The following is an 18,352-nucleotide window of genomic DNA, read 5'->3' on the forward strand; positions in this document are numbered from 1 at the left end:
TTTATCTTGGCGGAAAATGTTATACTTGGGGACGGAAATTTCAGAATTTTTGGTGGCCTTCCTAAGCCAGGATTCAGACACGGCTAGGACATCAGGATTGGCGGTGAGTGCTAAAGCAGTGAATAAAACAAACTTAGGGAGGAGGCTTCTGATGTTAACATGAATGAAACCAAGGCTTTTATGGTTACAGAAGTCAATAAATGAAGGAACACTGCCCCGAGTCCCAACCGTCACACAATTACTGCTGTTTACCCAATAACAAAAACATTCCATTATAAAAATAGCAGATCTGGGTCAGGTGGGCATTTGAAAGTTATAAAATCTGATCTTAGTGTTAGGTTTTCCAAAGGCACTTCAGTCATACAGGTTACAATTTTGCTGCGCATAGAATGGAGTGATGAGTGCATTCAAGTGGGAGTTCTGCAGATGTTCAGGACAACCCAGGGTATAACTCATGTCATTCTTGTAACTGTGGATCATACACAGCGATCATAATCGTTGTTATTGTAAATTACTTGCGTTTTCAAATATGGAAATGTGAAGTGAAATGTGAAGTTCACGTGTATGACATCGAAGCGCAATTTATTATAATATTTAACGTCTCATCTTTCAGAACACATCGACTCCTCTCGATTTACAGCATTTACCTCACTCAGACAACAACAAATTCGCAAAAGTAGCCCAATTAGCAGGAGGAATGGGGGCATCTTCTTGTCGTGCACAGTGCTCAAGTATATAACGGCTGTCAGTCAAAACCCATAAGGTGCTGTGAAGCGGAGAACCTGAGCTCCGACGTCAGGTATACCATGTTACCTGCCATACACTGCATTCCAACTTAAGTGTTTATCAGTGTACCTCAGTGAGAGGTATAGATGTAGTGAGTGGTATAGATGTAGTGACAGCTGTAGTGAGTGGTATAGATGTAGTGACAGCTGTAGTGAGTGGTATAGATGTAGTGAGAGGTATAGATGTAGTGAGAACTGTAGTGAGTGGTATAGATGTAGTGAGTGGTATAGATGTAGTGACAGCTGTAGTGAGAGGTATAGATGTAGTGAGAGCTGTAGTGAGTGGTATAGATGTAGTGAGAGCTGTAGTGAGAGGTATAGATGTAGTTAGAGGTATAGATGTAGTGAGAGGTGTAGATGTAGTGACAGCTGTAGTGAGTGGTATAGATGTAGTGACAGCTGTAGTGAGTGGTATAGATGTAGTGAGTGGTATAGATGTAGTGAGAGGTATAGATGTAGTGAGTGGTATAGATGTAGTGACAGCTGTAGTGAGTGGTATAGATGTAGTGACAGCTGTAGTGAGTGGTATAGATGTAGTGACAGCTGTTGTGAGTGGTATAGATGTAGTGAGAGGTATAGATGTAGTGAGAGGTATATATGTAGTGAGAGGTATAGATGTAGTGAGAGGTATAGATGTAGTGAGTGGTATAGATGTAGTGAGAGGTATAGATGTAGTGACAGCTGTAGCGAGTGGTATAGATGTAGTGACAGCTGTAGTGAGTGGTATAGATGTAGTGAGAGGTATAGATGTAGTGACAGCTGTAGTGAGAGGTATAGATGTAGTGAGTGGTATAGATGTAGTGACAGCTGTAGTGAGTGGTATAGATGTAGTGACAGCTGTAGTGAGTGGTATAGATGTAGTGAGAGGTATAGATGTAGTGAGAACTGTAGTGAGTGGTATAGATGTAGTGAGTGGTATAGATGTAGTGACAGCTGTAGTGAGTGGTATAGATGTAGTGAGAGCTGTAGTGAGTGGTATAGATGTAGTGAGAGCTGTTGTGAGTGGTATAGATGTAGTGACAGCTGTAGTGAGTGGTATAGATGTAGTGAGAGGTATAGATGTAGTGAGAGGTATAGATGTAGTGAGAGCTGTAGTGAGAGGTATAGATGTAGTGAGAGGTATAGATGTAGTGAGAGGTATAGATGTAGTGACAGCTGTAGTGAGTGGTATAGATGTAGTGACAGCTGTAGTGAGTGGTATAGATGTAGTGAGTGGTATAGATGTAGTGAGAGGTATAGATGTAGTGAGTGGTATAGATGTAGTGACAGCTGTAGTGAGTGGTATAGATGTAGTGACAGCTGTAGTGAGTGGTATAGATGTAGTGACAGCTGTTGTGAGTGGTATAGATGTAGTGACAGCTGTTGTGAGTGGTATAGATGTAGTGAGTGGTATAGATGTAGTGACAGCTGTAGTGAGTGGTATAGATGTAGTGAGAGGTATAGATGTAGTGAGAGGTATAGATGTAGTGAGAGCTGTAGTGAGAGGTATAGATGTAGTGAGAGGTATAGATGTAGTGAGAGGTATAGATGTAGTGAGAGCTGTAGTGAGAGGTATAGATGTAGTGAGAGCTGTAGTGAGTGGTATAGATGTAGTGAGAGGTATAGATGTAGTGAGTGGTATAGATGTAGTGAGAGGTATAGATGTAGTGAGTGGTATAGATGTAGTGAGTGGTATAGATGTAGTGAGAGCTGTAGTGAGTGGTATAGATGTAGTGAGAGGTATAGATGTAGTGAGTGGTATAGATGTAGTGAGAGGTATAGATGTAGTGAGAGCTGTAGTGAGTGGTATAGATGTAGTGAGAGGTATAGATGTAGTGAGTGGTATAGATGTAGTGAGAGGTATAGATGTTGTGAGTGGTATAGATGTAGTGACAGCTGTAGTGAGTGGTATAGATGTAGTGAGAGGTATAGATGTAGTGAGTGGTATAGATGTAGTGAGTGGTATAGATGTAGTGACAGCTGTAGTGAGTGGTATAGATGTAGTGAGAGCTGTAGTGAGTGGTATAGATGTAGTGAGAGCTGTAGTGAGAGGTATAGATGTAGTGAGTGGTATAGATGTAGTGAGTGGTATAGATGTAGTGACAGCTGTAGTGAGTGGTATAGATGTAGTGAGAGCTGTAGTGAGTGGTATAGATGTAGTGAGAGCTGTTGTGAGTGGTATAGATGTAGTGACAGCTGGGCTCTCTCACCTGTGGGCGGTGGCGCCTCTGGGCTCCCTGCTAGGGATCCCGTCTCCAGAGGGCACCCTGCCGAGGATCCTGTTTCCAGAGGGCTCACTGCCAGGAATCCCGTCTCCAAAGGGCTCCCTGCCGAGGATCCCGTCTCCAGAGGGCTCCCTGCCGAGGATCCCGTCTCCAAAGGGCTCCCTGCCGAGGATCCCGTCTCCAGAGGGCTCAAAGCGGGAGTGCAGCAGGCTCAGGCAGGAGGACAGGGACTGACTGGAGTCCTCTCGGAATACTACACACACAGAAAAGCAGTAGCATTCAGTCAACATTACATTCAGTCAACATTACATTCAGTCAACATTACATTCAGTTAGACAATAAGTTTGGTTTTACAGAGTTGACAACATGTTTAGAGTAGCCAACCCTGGATAATATACTATAACAAGTGCCATTATTGAACAGTGCACTTCTAATCGTTTCATTCTATTCACTGTATGCTGCTCAGAGTCAAATGCACAATGGCATCTCCGTTAAAGTCTCATTAACGCAGAGAGACTACTAAGAAAAATGGTTTGACAACCAGAAATAACCAGATCTTTGAAAAGGATGTGGAAGGCTCGGTTTCAAGGTAAAACTGAGTGTGTCTCTGCCCTGCAGCCCATAAATTGCTGTGAAACTGCCTGGTTTTTAATAAAAATGCCAAGGAGCCACCTGAGAGAGATAAAATAGGAGCATCTGTGTGTTCGTGTGTCTGTACTCAGGCATGTGTGTGTGTGTGTGTGTGTGTGTGTGTGTGTGTGTGTGTGTGTGTGTGTGTGTGTGTGTGTGTGTGTGCGTGCGCGCATCTTCATTTGAGTTGGGGTGAGGCTTCCCACTTCCTTCTCTTCCTCAGTAAACCACCTCATCACTTCGCTTTAAGTGTGCGATTTATCAAATCTTTGCAGGGATTTCATGCCAGTCTGTGAACCACTTAGTATATAAAAAAAAGTACTTAGCATGCAAAAAATATTTTTTTTGCATGTATTAATGATGACACCCTGGGGAGGCTCTCTGACTAAAGGCTTTGCCCTCACTACGTGTTTATGTGTACTTCAGCGTGTTCTGATGCAACCTCTCCAAACATATTGGGGACGTTAAGAGAATTAAGATTGAAGGTAATTCTCGAAGTCTCCATAGATGTTGCATGCCTAGAGATATGGACGTCTTGTGAAACTGACTCAGACCTTGCGTTAGATAAGCAATGAAGGTCTACAGTAGCCTCAACAGCACCCTCTATAGTAGCACCATGGTGTAGCCGGAGGGCAGCCATTTTCCGTCCTCTGGGTACATTGACTTCAATACAAAACCTAGGAGACTCATGGTTCTCACCCCCTTCCGTAGACTTACACAGTAAGGAGGACGTCCTCGAACCAATCAGCGCTCTTGCAGTATGAACTATCATTTTGTACATTCCCTTAAAGGATCAGAGAATGAATCTTGTACTGAAAGCATAAGTAGGCAGGGCAAACCTGTTTTGGTGATTTTAGCCCAATGTCAAAACCGTTTTAACGGGTGCAAATCGATAACCATTTTGAAGAAACAGTTTGTGATGCATTTTATGTTTAGGTTTTCAATATACTATCTACACATATAGTACCAGTTAAAAGTGCTAAACAAATCAAAATATATTTTATATTTGAGATTCTTCAAAGTAGCCAGTCTTTGCCTTGAGGACAGCTTTGCACACTCTTGGCATTCTCTCAACCAGCTTCATGAGGTTGTCACCTGGAATGCATTTCAATGAACAGGTGTGCCTTGTTAGAAGTTAATATGTGGAATTTATTTCCTTCTTAATGTGTTTGAGCCAATCAGTTGTGTTGTGACAACACAACCCTAGCAAGTGTCTTTTGTCTAGTTAAATTAGGCCTTTTCTAAACTTCCTAAATATCTGCGCAAACAAAGTTTATCCTGCTTAAACTTGGGTGTGTCCCTGGATATACATGTAGAGGTCATGCTCAAAAGTTGAGGGCCAAAGTTTCCCTGGATGGGTGGCTGACAGAGGAGCAGAGAGGCTGGCACTCCCTATATAGTGCACTACTTTTGACCAGAGTCCGATTGGCCCTGGTCAAAAGTAGTGCACTATGTAGGGAATAGGGTGCCATTCGGAATGAAACCGATGGCTTTACTGATGAATGAATGGGGAGTGTTTATTCCTGGGACGCTTTGCTGGTGAATGGGGAGTGTTTATACCGTGACGCTGGCGTTGGTCATCAGAGAGCTCCAGGTCCAACATCAGGTCATCCTCATCCAGCTCAGAGGAACCCAGGTTGTTCAGTAGGTCCTGAGGACACAATACAGGAAACGTACATGTATGTGTGACTCAGAGCGTTGGACAAATTGAACAACTAGCTTGATGCACGGCACTTGACTTTGGGAGTAGCGTCAGGAGTTATGGGCTATAACTAGGGCCCAGAGTTTTTCCTAGGAGGTGAGAAAACCTGGCACCACAGATATGAGACAAACATACATACAAGGTCACTCTGTTTGCATTGACATTCTGTATGTTTTGTTAGGGTTCATTCATGGCTGTGCTGGAAACATAAGGGGTCACCAAGGCAAAGGTTATGAAATCCAATATCTTTATCTAAGAACCAATTATCTAATCCATTGAGAATGGGAAGCCATTGGCCCAGTAAACATTGACATGTTCAAAGGCATCCATATTCTGAGGAGTGGTTGTGGATTCATGTTCGTGCTGACCCCTTTCCCTTGTGTTTCAAAGGGATATGCTACCATCTTGTGGTGACACCCAGAAAAACAGTTCCCCAGGTGGGTCTCCAGGTGATTAAAACTACGCCTGCTCAACAGATAATCTCTATTGAAATACATTTTTAGTCCAAGGACTAGGCTTAATGTGTCTGGGAAACTGCCCCTAAATGTCAAGCTTCAAGTCAAGCGTGTGAAATGGCAGAAATGTTCATGTAGTCAGCTGTCGGTGCTCAACCATTTCTGTATAAATGGCATATGAGATATACATCATTTGGAGCTAAACTAATCTGTTAATGTCACCCCCCCCCCCCCCCCCCCAGCAATAGATAGATGTGTATTAATACTGCTTCACTGTGCAAGCTCTGACCTTTTTACCCCGCAATGATGTTTGAGTGAGAATCTTAAAAGAGGCAATCTGCAGTTGCTACATTCATTTTTGGACTTCTAAATGAATGACATGTACCTGTTGATTCTTGAAGAATATAACTTAGAAATCCCTCATGAGCTTAGTTCCAACTATTGTACCTCATCAGAACACAAAATATAAGCTTGTTTTACTCCACTGTTTATAAACAAAGTAAATGTAAACAAATACTGTATAGCCTCAAAACATGGTTTACAACTATAATTTTGATGTCATGGATGGTCAGACCTTGCATCCATAGCTCTGTCTATGATTTTGAGGGTGGTTACATTTCCCCAGGCCCATCCCTCAACTTTTTACCAAAACAGGGGCGAGGATCCAACTTTGTCATTGTTTCAACTTCTGATTGTCACTTTAATGCTAAATGGACACACTGTTTATTATATAGGCATAGTCCCTTTACCTCTACCTACATGTGCATATTACCTCAACTAACCGGAATCTTTAACTTCAGTTTATTTAGTAAATACTTTAACACTGATTTTCCTAAAACTGCATTGTTGGTTAAGGGCTTGTAAGTAACCATTTCACTGTAAGGTCTACCTACACCTGTTGTATTCAGCATTTCACTGTAAGGTCTACCTACACCTGTTGTATTCAGCATTTCACTGTAAGGTCTACCTACACCTGTTGTATTCAGCATTTCACTGTAAGGTCTACCTACACCTGTTGTATTCAGCATTTCACTGTAAGGTCTACCTACACCTGTTGTATTCAGCATTTCACTGTAAGGTCTACTACACCTGTTGTATTCAGCATTTCACTGTAAGGTCTACCTACACCTGTTGTATTCACCATTTCACTGTAAGGTCTACTACACCTGTTGTATTCAGCATTTCACTGTAAGGTCTACCTACACCTGTTGTATTCACCATTTCACTGTAAGGTCTACTACACCTGTTGTATTCAGCATTTCACTGTAAGGTCTACCTACACCTGTTGTATTCACCATTTCACTGTAAGGTCTACTACACCTGTTGTATTCAGCATTTCACTGTAAGGTCTACTACACCTGTTGTATTCACCATTTCACTGTAAGGTCTACTACACCTGTTGTATTCAGCATTTCACTGTAAGGTCTACCTACACCTGTTGTATTCAGCATTTCACTGTAAGGTCTACCTACACCTGTGACAAATACAAATGTGTTTGATTTGAAATGGTGGCTTGTTAAAACAAGGATCCATTTCTTCACTGCCAACTTCAGTAGGTCTCTTATTTTTCACCTAGAAAGACTTTGGGACAGTAGATATTATATTCATTCTGCACCTGTGGCATAAATTCAAGACGATCAATACAGGAAAGATTTGCAGTTGCAGAGGGTCCAGAAACCAGGAGTGTATTCATTAATGCATACCGTAGCAAATCGTTTTGTACAATAGCAGAACATTTTGCAACGGAAAAATTCAAACAAGAGTTTCTTATTGGACAAATCCGTTTGCTTCAGTTTGGTTCTTGGTGAATACCCAGATATAAAACTTTCACAAGAGTTAAGGAGGGGATATTGATAGAGAGATTAGTGTTAAAGGTACAATTCACTCAAATAAGTACTCAAATGATTCATTACCAGTCTACTACAGGCCAGGGCAGATTACCATTTAGGGTTGGGACAATATATGATTAAATCAAATATCGTGATATTTGACATTGACGATATATCGTGATGGTTAAGACTATACTCTGACTATACTCTGTGCAGTTTTATCAGTTATATGAACATGTTGAAAATAAAGTCTAAATGAATGAACTGTCTTATTTTGTAGTCATTCTAAAGATTATTTAAAGCTGCAATATGTAACTTTTTGGGCGACCCAACCAAATTCATATAGAAATGTGAGTTATAGATATGTCATTCTCATTGAAAGCAAGTCTAGGAGATGGTACATCCGTTCTATGTGCGCTATTTCTATGCATCCCGTTCATAAGTTTAGTTTTTGCGTCATTTACTTTCGGTTTTGTACACCAGCTTCAAACAACTGAAAATACAATATTTTGGCTTTTGGAAAATATATTTCACAGCAGTTTAAATGGTACACTGATTATCTACACTATCCTTGCTTGTTTTGTCACATACACTGAATTTAGGCGAACGATTCAAATTTTTGCAACGAGGAACTGGTGGCGCGATCATTGTGCACCTTTAATGAGGATGTGACTATAATATGTAAATAAAAACAAACATTTTAATTATCTAGTCATTAACGTCATAAAACAGTTATATCGGAAATCGTGATATCAGGAACAGCATATCGTAGAAAAGGTCTGCCCAAATATCACCCAACCCTATTACAATTCCCAAATATCACCCAACCCTATTACAATTCCCAAATATCACCCAACCCTATTACAATTCCCAAATATTTAGTAATAAGGGTTGGTTAACGACTCCATGTTGAATGATAATGTATTTTTACTTGTTCCTTCAACAGACACACGCTACTCTTAGCATGGCTTATGAAGTGGATTCATCATCTACTATACATCATTTTATTTCTGTGGAAATGGCATTAACACGTTTCTGCACTTGATTGTGTATCCTGAACCCACAGTAGAAGAAGGAGCAACCATATCCTGTTGGCTGTTGAGTGTATTCTAATTATGACACAGAGAAGGGGGGGGGTTATTTCCCCAGTGTTCCCTTGTACTTGTCCAGCAAACAGACTTTAGCCCGCCTCTGCATTGCCCTTGACTGCTCATGAAACCACGAGCCTACTCAACACGGCGATGGAAAACACTTCAGCATCTCAGTGAAGCTTTGCTCGTCACACTGGAGTGCCTTCTGTTATTCCCACAAATTTAAAAAGAGGATGGCAAAAGAAGGAGAATAAATTGGTAATACACTCCTACGGCCACGCTCTCCGATTCCCCACGAGAGAGCTTGGGGGAAAACTTCAAACCAAGATTTGGAGAGACTGCCGCCACTTACATTTCATCAACCGCAGATTTAGCCACACTTGCAAGTATTGCACATGTGCTTTCCCTCCTGAGTATGGAAGACGAGGGGTGTTTGTGCCACTCCCAAAACTAAATACATCTTAGTATGATGCACTACAAAATAAGCACAAGTGTTTACTGTTCATGCAGGGATGTGGATTGGAGTGGCCAGACAGGGAAGGAGGTGTGAGCAATCCCTTGAGTGACAAATCGCTGTCGCCTTGGAAGGGGCTGCATGTTGCACTGATCTGCAAAGCAGTTAGTTAAAGGATTAGTATGTTTGATTCAGGGGAGGTGCTGTTATCCCCGTGTGGGAGTGTAATCCAGAAGAGGATGTGGCCATTGACTAAGCTATTTAGTCCGCAACACTAATGGTGCTAGCACCGCTCCCATCTCCCCTGCTGTCTTGTCCTGCTGTCCTGTGCTGTAAACACCTACTAAGCACCCCTAATGTGCTGTCCTTTCATGTACTATAATATAGTATAATGTATATACTGTGTATATATACACACAGTACAAGTCAAAAGTTTGGACACATCTACAGTCGTGGCCAAAAGATTTGAGAATGACACAAATATTAATTTTCAAAGTCTGCTGCCTCAGTTTGTATGATGGCAATTTGCATATACTCCAGAATGTTATGAAAAGTGATCAGATAAATTACAATAAATTGCAAAGTCCCTCTTTGCCATGCAAATGAACTGAATCCCCCCAAAACCATTTCCACTGTATTTCAGCCCTGCCACAAAAGGACCAGCTGACATCATGTCAGTGATTCTCTTGTTAACACAGGTGTGAGTGTTGACGAGAAAAAGGCTGGAGATCACTCTGTCCTGCTGATTAAGTTTGAATAACAGACTGGAGGCTTCAAAAGGAGGGTGGTGCTTGGAATCATTGTTCTTCCTCTGTCAACCATGGTTACCTGCAAGGAAACACGTGCTGTCATCATTGATTTGCACAAAAAGGGCTTCACAGGCAAGGATATTGCTGCCACTAAGATTGCACCTAAATCAACCATTTATCAGATCATCAAGAACTTCAAGGACAGCGGTTCAATTGTTGTGAAGAAGGCATCAGGGCGCCCAAGAAAGTCCAGCGAAGGCCAGGAGCGTCTCCTAAAGTTGATTCAGCTGCGGGATCGGGGCACCACCAGTACAGAGCTTGCTCAAGAATGGCAGCGGGCAGGTGTGAGTGCATCTGCACGCATCTGCAGTGAGGCGAATACTTTTGGAGGATGGCCTGGTGTCTAGAAGGGCAGCAAAGAAGCCCCTTCTCTCCATGAAAAACATCAGGGACAGACTGATATTCTGCAAAAGGTACAGGGATTGGACTGCTGAGGACTGGGGTAAAGTAATTGTTTCTGATGAATCCCCTTTCCGATTGTTTGGGGCATCAGGAAAAAAGCTTGCACGGAGAAGACAAGGTGAGCACTACCATCAGTCCTGTGTCATGCCAGCAGCAAAGCATCCTGAGACCATTCATGTGTGGGGTTGCTTCTCAGCCAAGGGAGTGGGCTCACTCACAATTTTGCATAAGAACACAGCCATGAATAAATCAAATCAAATGTGGTACCAAAGAATGGTACCAACACATCCTCCGAGAGCAACTTCTCCCAACCATCCAAGAACAGTTTGGTGACGAACAATGCCTTTTCCAGCATGATGGAGCACCTTGCCATAAGGCAAAAGTGATAACTAAGTGGCTCGGGGAACAAAACATTGCTATTTTGGGTCCATGGCCAGGAAACTCCCCAGACCTTAATCCCATTGAGAACTTGTGGTTAATCCTCAAGAGGCTGACATTCTGACAAACTCCAAGCATTGATTATGCAAGAATGGGCTGCCATCAGTCAGGATGAGGCCCAGACGTTAATTGACAGCATGCCAGGGCGGATTGTAGAGGTCTTGAAAAAGAAGGGTCAACACTGCAAATATTGACTCTTTGCATCAACTTCATGTAATTGTCAATAAAAGCCTTTGACACTTATGAAATGCTTGTAATTATACTTCAGTATTCCATAGTAACATCTGACAAAATTATCTAAAAACACTGAAGACACATTTACTCCTGAGGTGCTGACATATGGAATCATATAGTAACCAAAAATAAAAATAAGTGTTAAACAAATGAAAATATAGTTTATATTTGAGATTCTTCAAAGTAGCCACTCTTTGCATTGAGGACAGCTTTGCACAGTCTTGGCATTCTCTCAAACAGCTTCATGAGGTAGTCACCTGGAATGCATTTCAATTAACAGGTGTACCTTTTTAAAAGTTCATTTGTGGAATCAGTTGTGTTGTGACAAGGTATGGTTGGTATACAGAAGATAGCCCTATTTGGTAAAAGACCAAGTCCATTTTATGGCAAGAACAGCTCAAATAAGCAAAGAGAAACGACAGTCCATCATTACTTTAAGACATGAAGGTCAGTCAATCAGGAAAATTTCAAGAACTTTGAACTAGGGATGCACAATATATCGGTGAACATATCAGAATCGGCCGATATTAGCTAAAAATACCAACATCGGCACCGGCCCGATGTCTAGTTTAACGCCGATGTGCACAACTGATGTCAAAGCTGACATGCATACCTATATAACGTAGGTAGATGACGTGCATACCTATATAACGTAATGATGCCACGTAAAATGTTGCGCTACACATGCAACACAGCATTCCTAACATAGCCCACAATGTGTGCTGTGTGGATCGAGCGGTCAACAAGTCGAGCAGTCATTTGAAAGAGTAATAAAATGTCAGTGAGACAACTCAAAGGCGAAATCCATTAATGCCAAGATAATGGAATTCATTGCCATTGACAATCAACCGTTCTCCGTCGTGGGTGATGTTGGCTTTTGCGACTGGTCGAGCACCGGTCCACAAGTGCGCTATTTTTCAGATGTTGCCCTAACGGAGTTACACAGTAATAACATCACTGCTATTAGCTTCACGAAATACTATGGAATGCCATTTGGGTCTTTGCGCGTCAAAAAAGATACAAGTCAATAACACTATTTGACGTGTTAAATAAGCTTTTAATTTGACACGTCAAATAACACAGTTCTATTATAGAATGTTGTGTGTTCTGAATTTGCAGGTGCCCAAGCGCCACCACTACTATCAGTAGCACTGTCAAAGCTGTACAAAAAAAGTCTGCAAACAAGCAAATACCGGCCACGAACGATGTGTTTACAATATCGCGTTGGTAATTAAGCATTACTTGTTCGACCGCAACTTCTGGGATGGGTAGCTAGCTAGCATTAGCTTGGTACCTAGCTAGCACCAATACAACCAGCCTGAAAGCAACGACCAGTAGAAACTGCAGTCATTTTCATTATTCTTAGCAATGATTTAGGAATCCTTGTAAATATTAGCTAGGTAGACACTTCGCCTATTGAAATTTAACTTCAGTTCATGAAAATAAAACAGCTAGCCAGCCACTTAACCCTGTTGCCCAAAGCTAACATTATAAGCAGCCAGCTAGCTTCATCTGGCTAGTGAGGCTCAACCTGACCGGGTTATGTGTTGTGAAGTTGGCCACAATAAGGATTAGGCACCATAGTGGAATTTGCGGTTTGCCTTTATAATAAAAGTACCTCTTTGAAAGTGATGCAGAAGGTTACAATTGGTGGAATCATGCCATATTTAGACTAGATCATGTTAAACATGGTTGGAATGTGAAGCAATGAAACGGGGTATCAGTCTACTCGGTGACACCCACAGAACACAACTGAAGAGTTTAGGCAAATATTAGCGTTGTAGCTCTTATCGCGCGGCACTGTGACTGTGTGAAATCCCCTCCCCAGTCAGCCTATTGTGTGTATTGACATTCATATAGCACTGTACAGCTTTACCTAAGGATTGGGGATCAATGAAATGGGGTATCAGTCTACTCAATACCCAAGATATTTTTTCCAACGTCGTCCTCAGAGTTATCAGACTCCAAAACATCCACGCAGTATTGTTTTTCCTCTTGAATAGTGTTCAATACACATACACTACCGTTCAAAAGTTTGGGGTCACTTAGAAATGTCCTTGTTTTTGAAAGAAAAGCACATTTTTTGCTTTTCTACTTAATGGCTAAACTAGGGTGGTCTAGTCAGAGATAATGTCATTCACATTATAGCTGTGACCTAGGGTGGTCTAGTCAGAGATAATGTAATTCACATTATAGCTGTGCCCTAGGGTGGTCCAGCCATAGAGATAATGTTATTCACATTATAGCTGTGACCTAGGGTGGTCTAGTCAAAGATAATGTAATTCACATTATAGCTGTGACCTAGGGTGGTCCAGCCATAGAGATAATGTAATTCACATTATAGCTGTGACCGAGGGTGGTCCAGCCATAGAGGGTGGTTCAGCCATAGAGATAATGTAATTCACATTATAGCTGTGACATCAAATTGATCCGAAATACAGTGTAGACATTGTTAAATGTTGTAAATGACGATTGTAGGTGGAAACGGCAGATTTTTATGGAATATCCACATAGGCGTACAGAAATCCATTATCAGCAACCATCACTCCTGTGTTCCAATGGCACGTTGTGTTAGCTAATCAAAGTTGATCATTTTAAAGGGCTAATTGATCATTAGAAAACCCTTTTGCAAAATATGTTAGCACAGCTGAAAACTGTTGTACTGATTAATAACTTTTCATGTTCAAAACTGTGCACTCTCAAACAATAGCAATGGTATTCTTTCACTGTAATAGCTATTGTAAATTGGACAGTGCTGTTAGATAAACAATAATTTAAGCTTTCTGACAATATCAGATATGTCTATGTCCTGGGAAATGTTCTTGTAACTTACAAACTCATACTAATCGCATTAGCCTACGTTAACTCAACCGTCCCGCAGGGGACACACCAATCCTGAAAAAGTTTTAAAGAAGCAATAAAACTAACCTTCTTTAGACGAGTTGAGTATCTGGAGCATCAGCATTTGTGGGTTCAATTACAGGCTCAAAATGACCAAAAACAAAGACTTTCTTCTGAAACTCATCAGTCTATTCTTGTTCTGAGAAATGAAGGCAATTCCATGCTCGGCCTCCGACCGCAAGGCACTACAGAGGGTAGTGTGTCCGGCCCAGTACGTCACTGGGGCCAAGCTTCCTGCCATCCAGGACCTCTATACCAGGCGGTGTCAGAGGAAGATAAAAATGTACTCTTTACCGGTCCCCCCCTGTATATAGTCTTGATATTGTTATTTTACTGCTGCTCTTTAATTACTTGTTACTTTTATTTCTTATTATTAATCATATATATTTTTTTAAATATCATTGTTGGTTAGGGGCTCATAAGTATGCATTTCACTGTAAGGTCTACACCATTCGATGCATGTGACTAATACAATTTGATTTTAACATTATGTAATTGAAGTATAAATAATCAAAGTTACCATAGATTGCCATAGAATATTCTGCTTACTTTGGAATATTACCGGTAGTTTTGCAACCCTAATTGTAACCCTAATGTACTGGACTGTAACTGTACTGTAGTGACGTAAACACCTACCAGGCTGCCCAGCTTGGAGGAGGATGAGTTGTTCCTCTTTCTGAGCAGGACGTTACCCTCGGTGGCGCTGTGGGGCTCTTTGAGGTTGAGGTGGAGCCGCCGCGGCACCCCAGCCCCTTCCGAGGAGGAGCGGAGCCGGCGCTCCATGCGTATCACTTCATGGTAGGGACTGGCGCCACTGCTGCACATGGACACTGGAGAGGCAGAGCACAAGACAAAAAAACAGAAGAGACTGATGTGGAGACCTAGGCAAAACAGAGGCAATAAGACAAGTGAACAGACTGTCCTATTCGACAGTCAAACACAAAAATAAAGACTATCCTACACATTGGGGAAAAACTTAAAAACAAGAAAACAATCAATTGGCTATTGATTGCAAGCCTGGAACGATCCAGTGTTTTGCAACAACAGCTTCACTGATTTCAAGGAGTCAGATGATTTTGGGTCATCTTTACACTAACGTAAAGGTATTTTTTTCAATTGTAGTGATGGAATTGCTATTTGCGCACAATTGGCCCAGCGTCGTCCGGGTTAGGGGAGGGTTTGGCCGGCAGGGATGTCCTTGTCCCATCGCGCTCTAGCGACACCTGTGGTGGGCGGGCGCATGCACGCTGACACGGTTGCCAGGTGCACAGTGTTTCCTCTGACACATTGGTGCGGCTGGCTTCCGGGTTAAGCGGGCATTGTGTCAAGAAGCAGTGCAGCTTGGCTGGTTCGTGTTTCAGAGGACGCGCAGCTCTCGACCTTTGCCTCTCCCGAGTCCGTAAGGAGTTGCAGCGATGGGACAACTACCAATTGAATACCACAGAATTGGGGTGAAAATAATAATAAATACACTTTTAAAAAAGTTATTTACAATGACGGCCTACCCCGGCCAAACACGCACGACATTGGGCCAATTGTGCGCCGCCCTATGGGACTCCCAATCACAGCCGGATGTGATACAGCCTGGATAAAATAACTGTTTTAAGTTCTCATTCGCTTACAATTTAAAAAAAAAAACTTTTGCTTGAATAGTCGCTAAGATTAAATTGGTTGTGATCTTTGCAAAATAACTATTTTGGGTGCAGCAGTTGTTAGCTAGAATGCTAACGCTCATTGACATAGGCTGTAGTGTCACGCCCACTCCCGCTCCCCCTCTCCGGTGCTCGATGTGGCCAGTCTCCTAACCACCGGTCCTGTCAACCCATCCTCACGCCCACTTGGTAACCTTCATTACGCACCCCTGGACTTCATCACCTCCTTGATTACTTCCCCTTCATATAGCACTCTGTTGTTATAACCCACCAGGCAATATTGTTTCTGTTTCCATGTTCAGACACTTTTCTTGTTTTGTATCATTCTTTGGCATTAAACTCACTAACTGCACTTGCTTCCTGACTCCCTGCATCTACGTTACATGTAGCAAAAGCTAGCCAAAGAGCTATTTTACAGGTTGAAGTGTTTTTATTTTTTTAAAGTATAATGCAGTTGATTTGCGTTGATGACAGACATATTAAGCAGGACATTCATACAAGCCTTAAAATCCTATTATAATCCAAAAGTAGTATGAAATGCACTCAAACGCAACATGTAAATAGAGGCTTTTTTTTGCTGCCGTTCTATAAGAAATCCCCCATGTTCTGCCACCAACTTGGGTGCATCGCCCTCGTGCGGCAATATTTGCAAATGCAGAAAGGGGTCTATTGGCTACTTAGTTTATTCAAGCCTGTCTCAAATACAACACTGCCCCTTTTAAGACAGAAAAAAATATATTTACCTGAGGGCTAGAAATGCACGTTTTGTGCTCTTGTACGAAACAACCACTCCCCCATTACTGAATAGAAATTAGCTATAACTGGACTAATAACTCACTTACTGGCAAAAAATATTAACAAATGTACACACGTGGCTACATGCAGCTCTTGCTTTGATCTCAAAACAAGCGCATCTACTCACGACCACTCATGCTGTAAACACAGTTCAGTTCAAAGTGAACGGCACAGATCCATATTTGAAAATGGTCTATTTGCATATAGGGCTCCCATAACTCTGGTTATGGCACACCACTCTGTGTAGAGTATGGGCCTGAGTCGTGCCTGTCAGTGGAATATGATCATACTTCAATGAACTCTGCCTACAAGAAAATATTGTTTGTTTTATTTCAGTATGTTGCGCTGAAAAGGTTGAATATTGTGTTGATTTGATCACAATTCCCACAGTATAGAGAAACGTTGATAGTATTAACTAAAGGGGAAAACTCTAGAACGTTGATAGTGTTAACTAAAGGGGAAAACTCTAGAACTTTGATAGTATTAACTAAAGGGGAAAACTCTAGAACGTTGATAGTGTTAACTAAAGGGGAAAACTCTAGAACGTTGATAGTATTAACTAAAGGGGAAAACTCTAGAACGTTGATAGTATTAACTAAAGGGGAAAACTCTAGAACGTTGATAGTATTAACTAAAGGGGAAAACTCTAGAACGTTGATAGTATTAACTAAAGGGGAAAACTCTAGAACGTTGATAGTGTTAACTAAAGGGGAAAACTCTAGAACGTTGATAGTATTAACTAATGGGGAAAACTCTAGAACGTTGATAGTGTTAACTAAAGGGGAAAACCCTAGAATGTTGATAGTGTTAACTAAAGGGGAAAACTCTAGAACGTTGATAGTGTTAACTAAAGGGGAAAACTCTAGAATGTTGATAGTGTTAACTAAAGGGAAAAACTCTAGAACGTTGATAGTGTTAACTAAAGGGGAAAACTCTAGAACGTTGATAGTATTAACTAATGGGGAAAACTCTAGAACGTTGATAGTGTTAACTAAAGGGGAAAACTCTAGAATGTTGATAGTGTTAACTAAAGGGGAAAACTCTAGAACGTTGATAGTGTTATCTAAAGAGGAAAACTCTAGAACGTTGATCGTGTTAACTAAAGGGGAAAACTCTAGAACGTTGATAGTATTAACTAAAGGGGAAAACTCTAGAACATTGAGTGAAGTTCAATCTTGTGCTTCTCTGAGCAGGGTGATATTTCTTCTGCACAGCAGTCCTGGGGGCTGAGTGCAGCTTAGTTGGAAACATTGCAAAGTAGCCCAAGAAATAGGCTTTACATAAAAAATGAACAACAAAAGGGATGTGTTATCATTATGGATTGCCTAACACCGCCCACAACCAGTAGGCTAACTAATGCTATTAACACACAGTTGTCTCAAGGAAAACTATTCAGACATAATCATAGTCAAGTTCAAGTTTGGCAGGGGAACTGAAGTTTAGTGGGCTGTTTCAGAAAAACATAGCCAAAGTCTAGCAATTCTCAAATTGGCTGTTATCCACGTGTGACTAGAGCAGGGCTCTTCAAACCTGCTTCTACAGAGCTACAGTTTTATTTTATTTTTTTTATTTTACCTTTATTTAACCAGGCAAGTCAGTTAAGAACAAATTCTTATTTTCAATGACGGCCTGGGAACAGTGGGTTAACTGCCTGTTCAGGGGCAGAACGACAGACCTTGTACCTTGTCAGCTCGGGGGTTTGAACTCGCAACCTTCCGGTTACTAGTCCAACGCGCTAACCACTAGGCTACCCTGCCGCCCCAAGTCTTGTAGGTTTTCACTCCAACCCTAATCTAGTAAACCTGATTCTAATGATTAGCTGGTTGATAAGCTGAATCGGGGTTGGAGCAAAAACCTACAGGAGGGTAGCTCTCCAGGAACAGGACTGTTTTGCAAACATTCCATAACTGCAGCTGGCAGTAAATCCCCAACCTTGGCTTATACCTGTTCATTAAAAATAAAGAGAGTCGC

General features: G+C 41.6%; 1 protein-coding gene across 2 annotated transcripts in view; it reads right to left on the minus strand.

Moving 5' to 3' along the window:
- LOC110525252 (serine-rich coiled-coil domain-containing protein 1) overlaps positions 1-18,352 on the minus strand; it is a 124,788-nt gene that overhangs the window by 98,925 nt on the left and 7,511 nt on the right. For both annotated transcript variants that reach the window (XM_036979389.2, XM_036979390.2), the window contains exons 3-5: positions 14,571-14,764; positions 5,180-5,270; positions 2,975-3,242 (exon numbers count right to left, since the gene is read on the minus strand). In XM_036979389.2, coding sequence (XP_036835284.2) covers positions 2,975-3,242; positions 5,180-5,270; positions 14,571-14,764 — 553 coding nt within the window. The remainder of the gene's footprint in view (positions 1-2,974; positions 3,243-5,179; positions 5,271-14,570; positions 14,765-18,352) is intronic.

The sequence above is a fragment of the Oncorhynchus mykiss genome, chromosome 6 (assembly GCF_057628025.1).
Source record: "Oncorhynchus mykiss isolate SJ-2025 chromosome 6, ASM5762802v1, whole genome shotgun sequence".
Classification (NCBI taxonomy): Eukaryota; Metazoa; Chordata; class Actinopteri; order Salmoniformes; family Salmonidae; genus Oncorhynchus; species Oncorhynchus mykiss.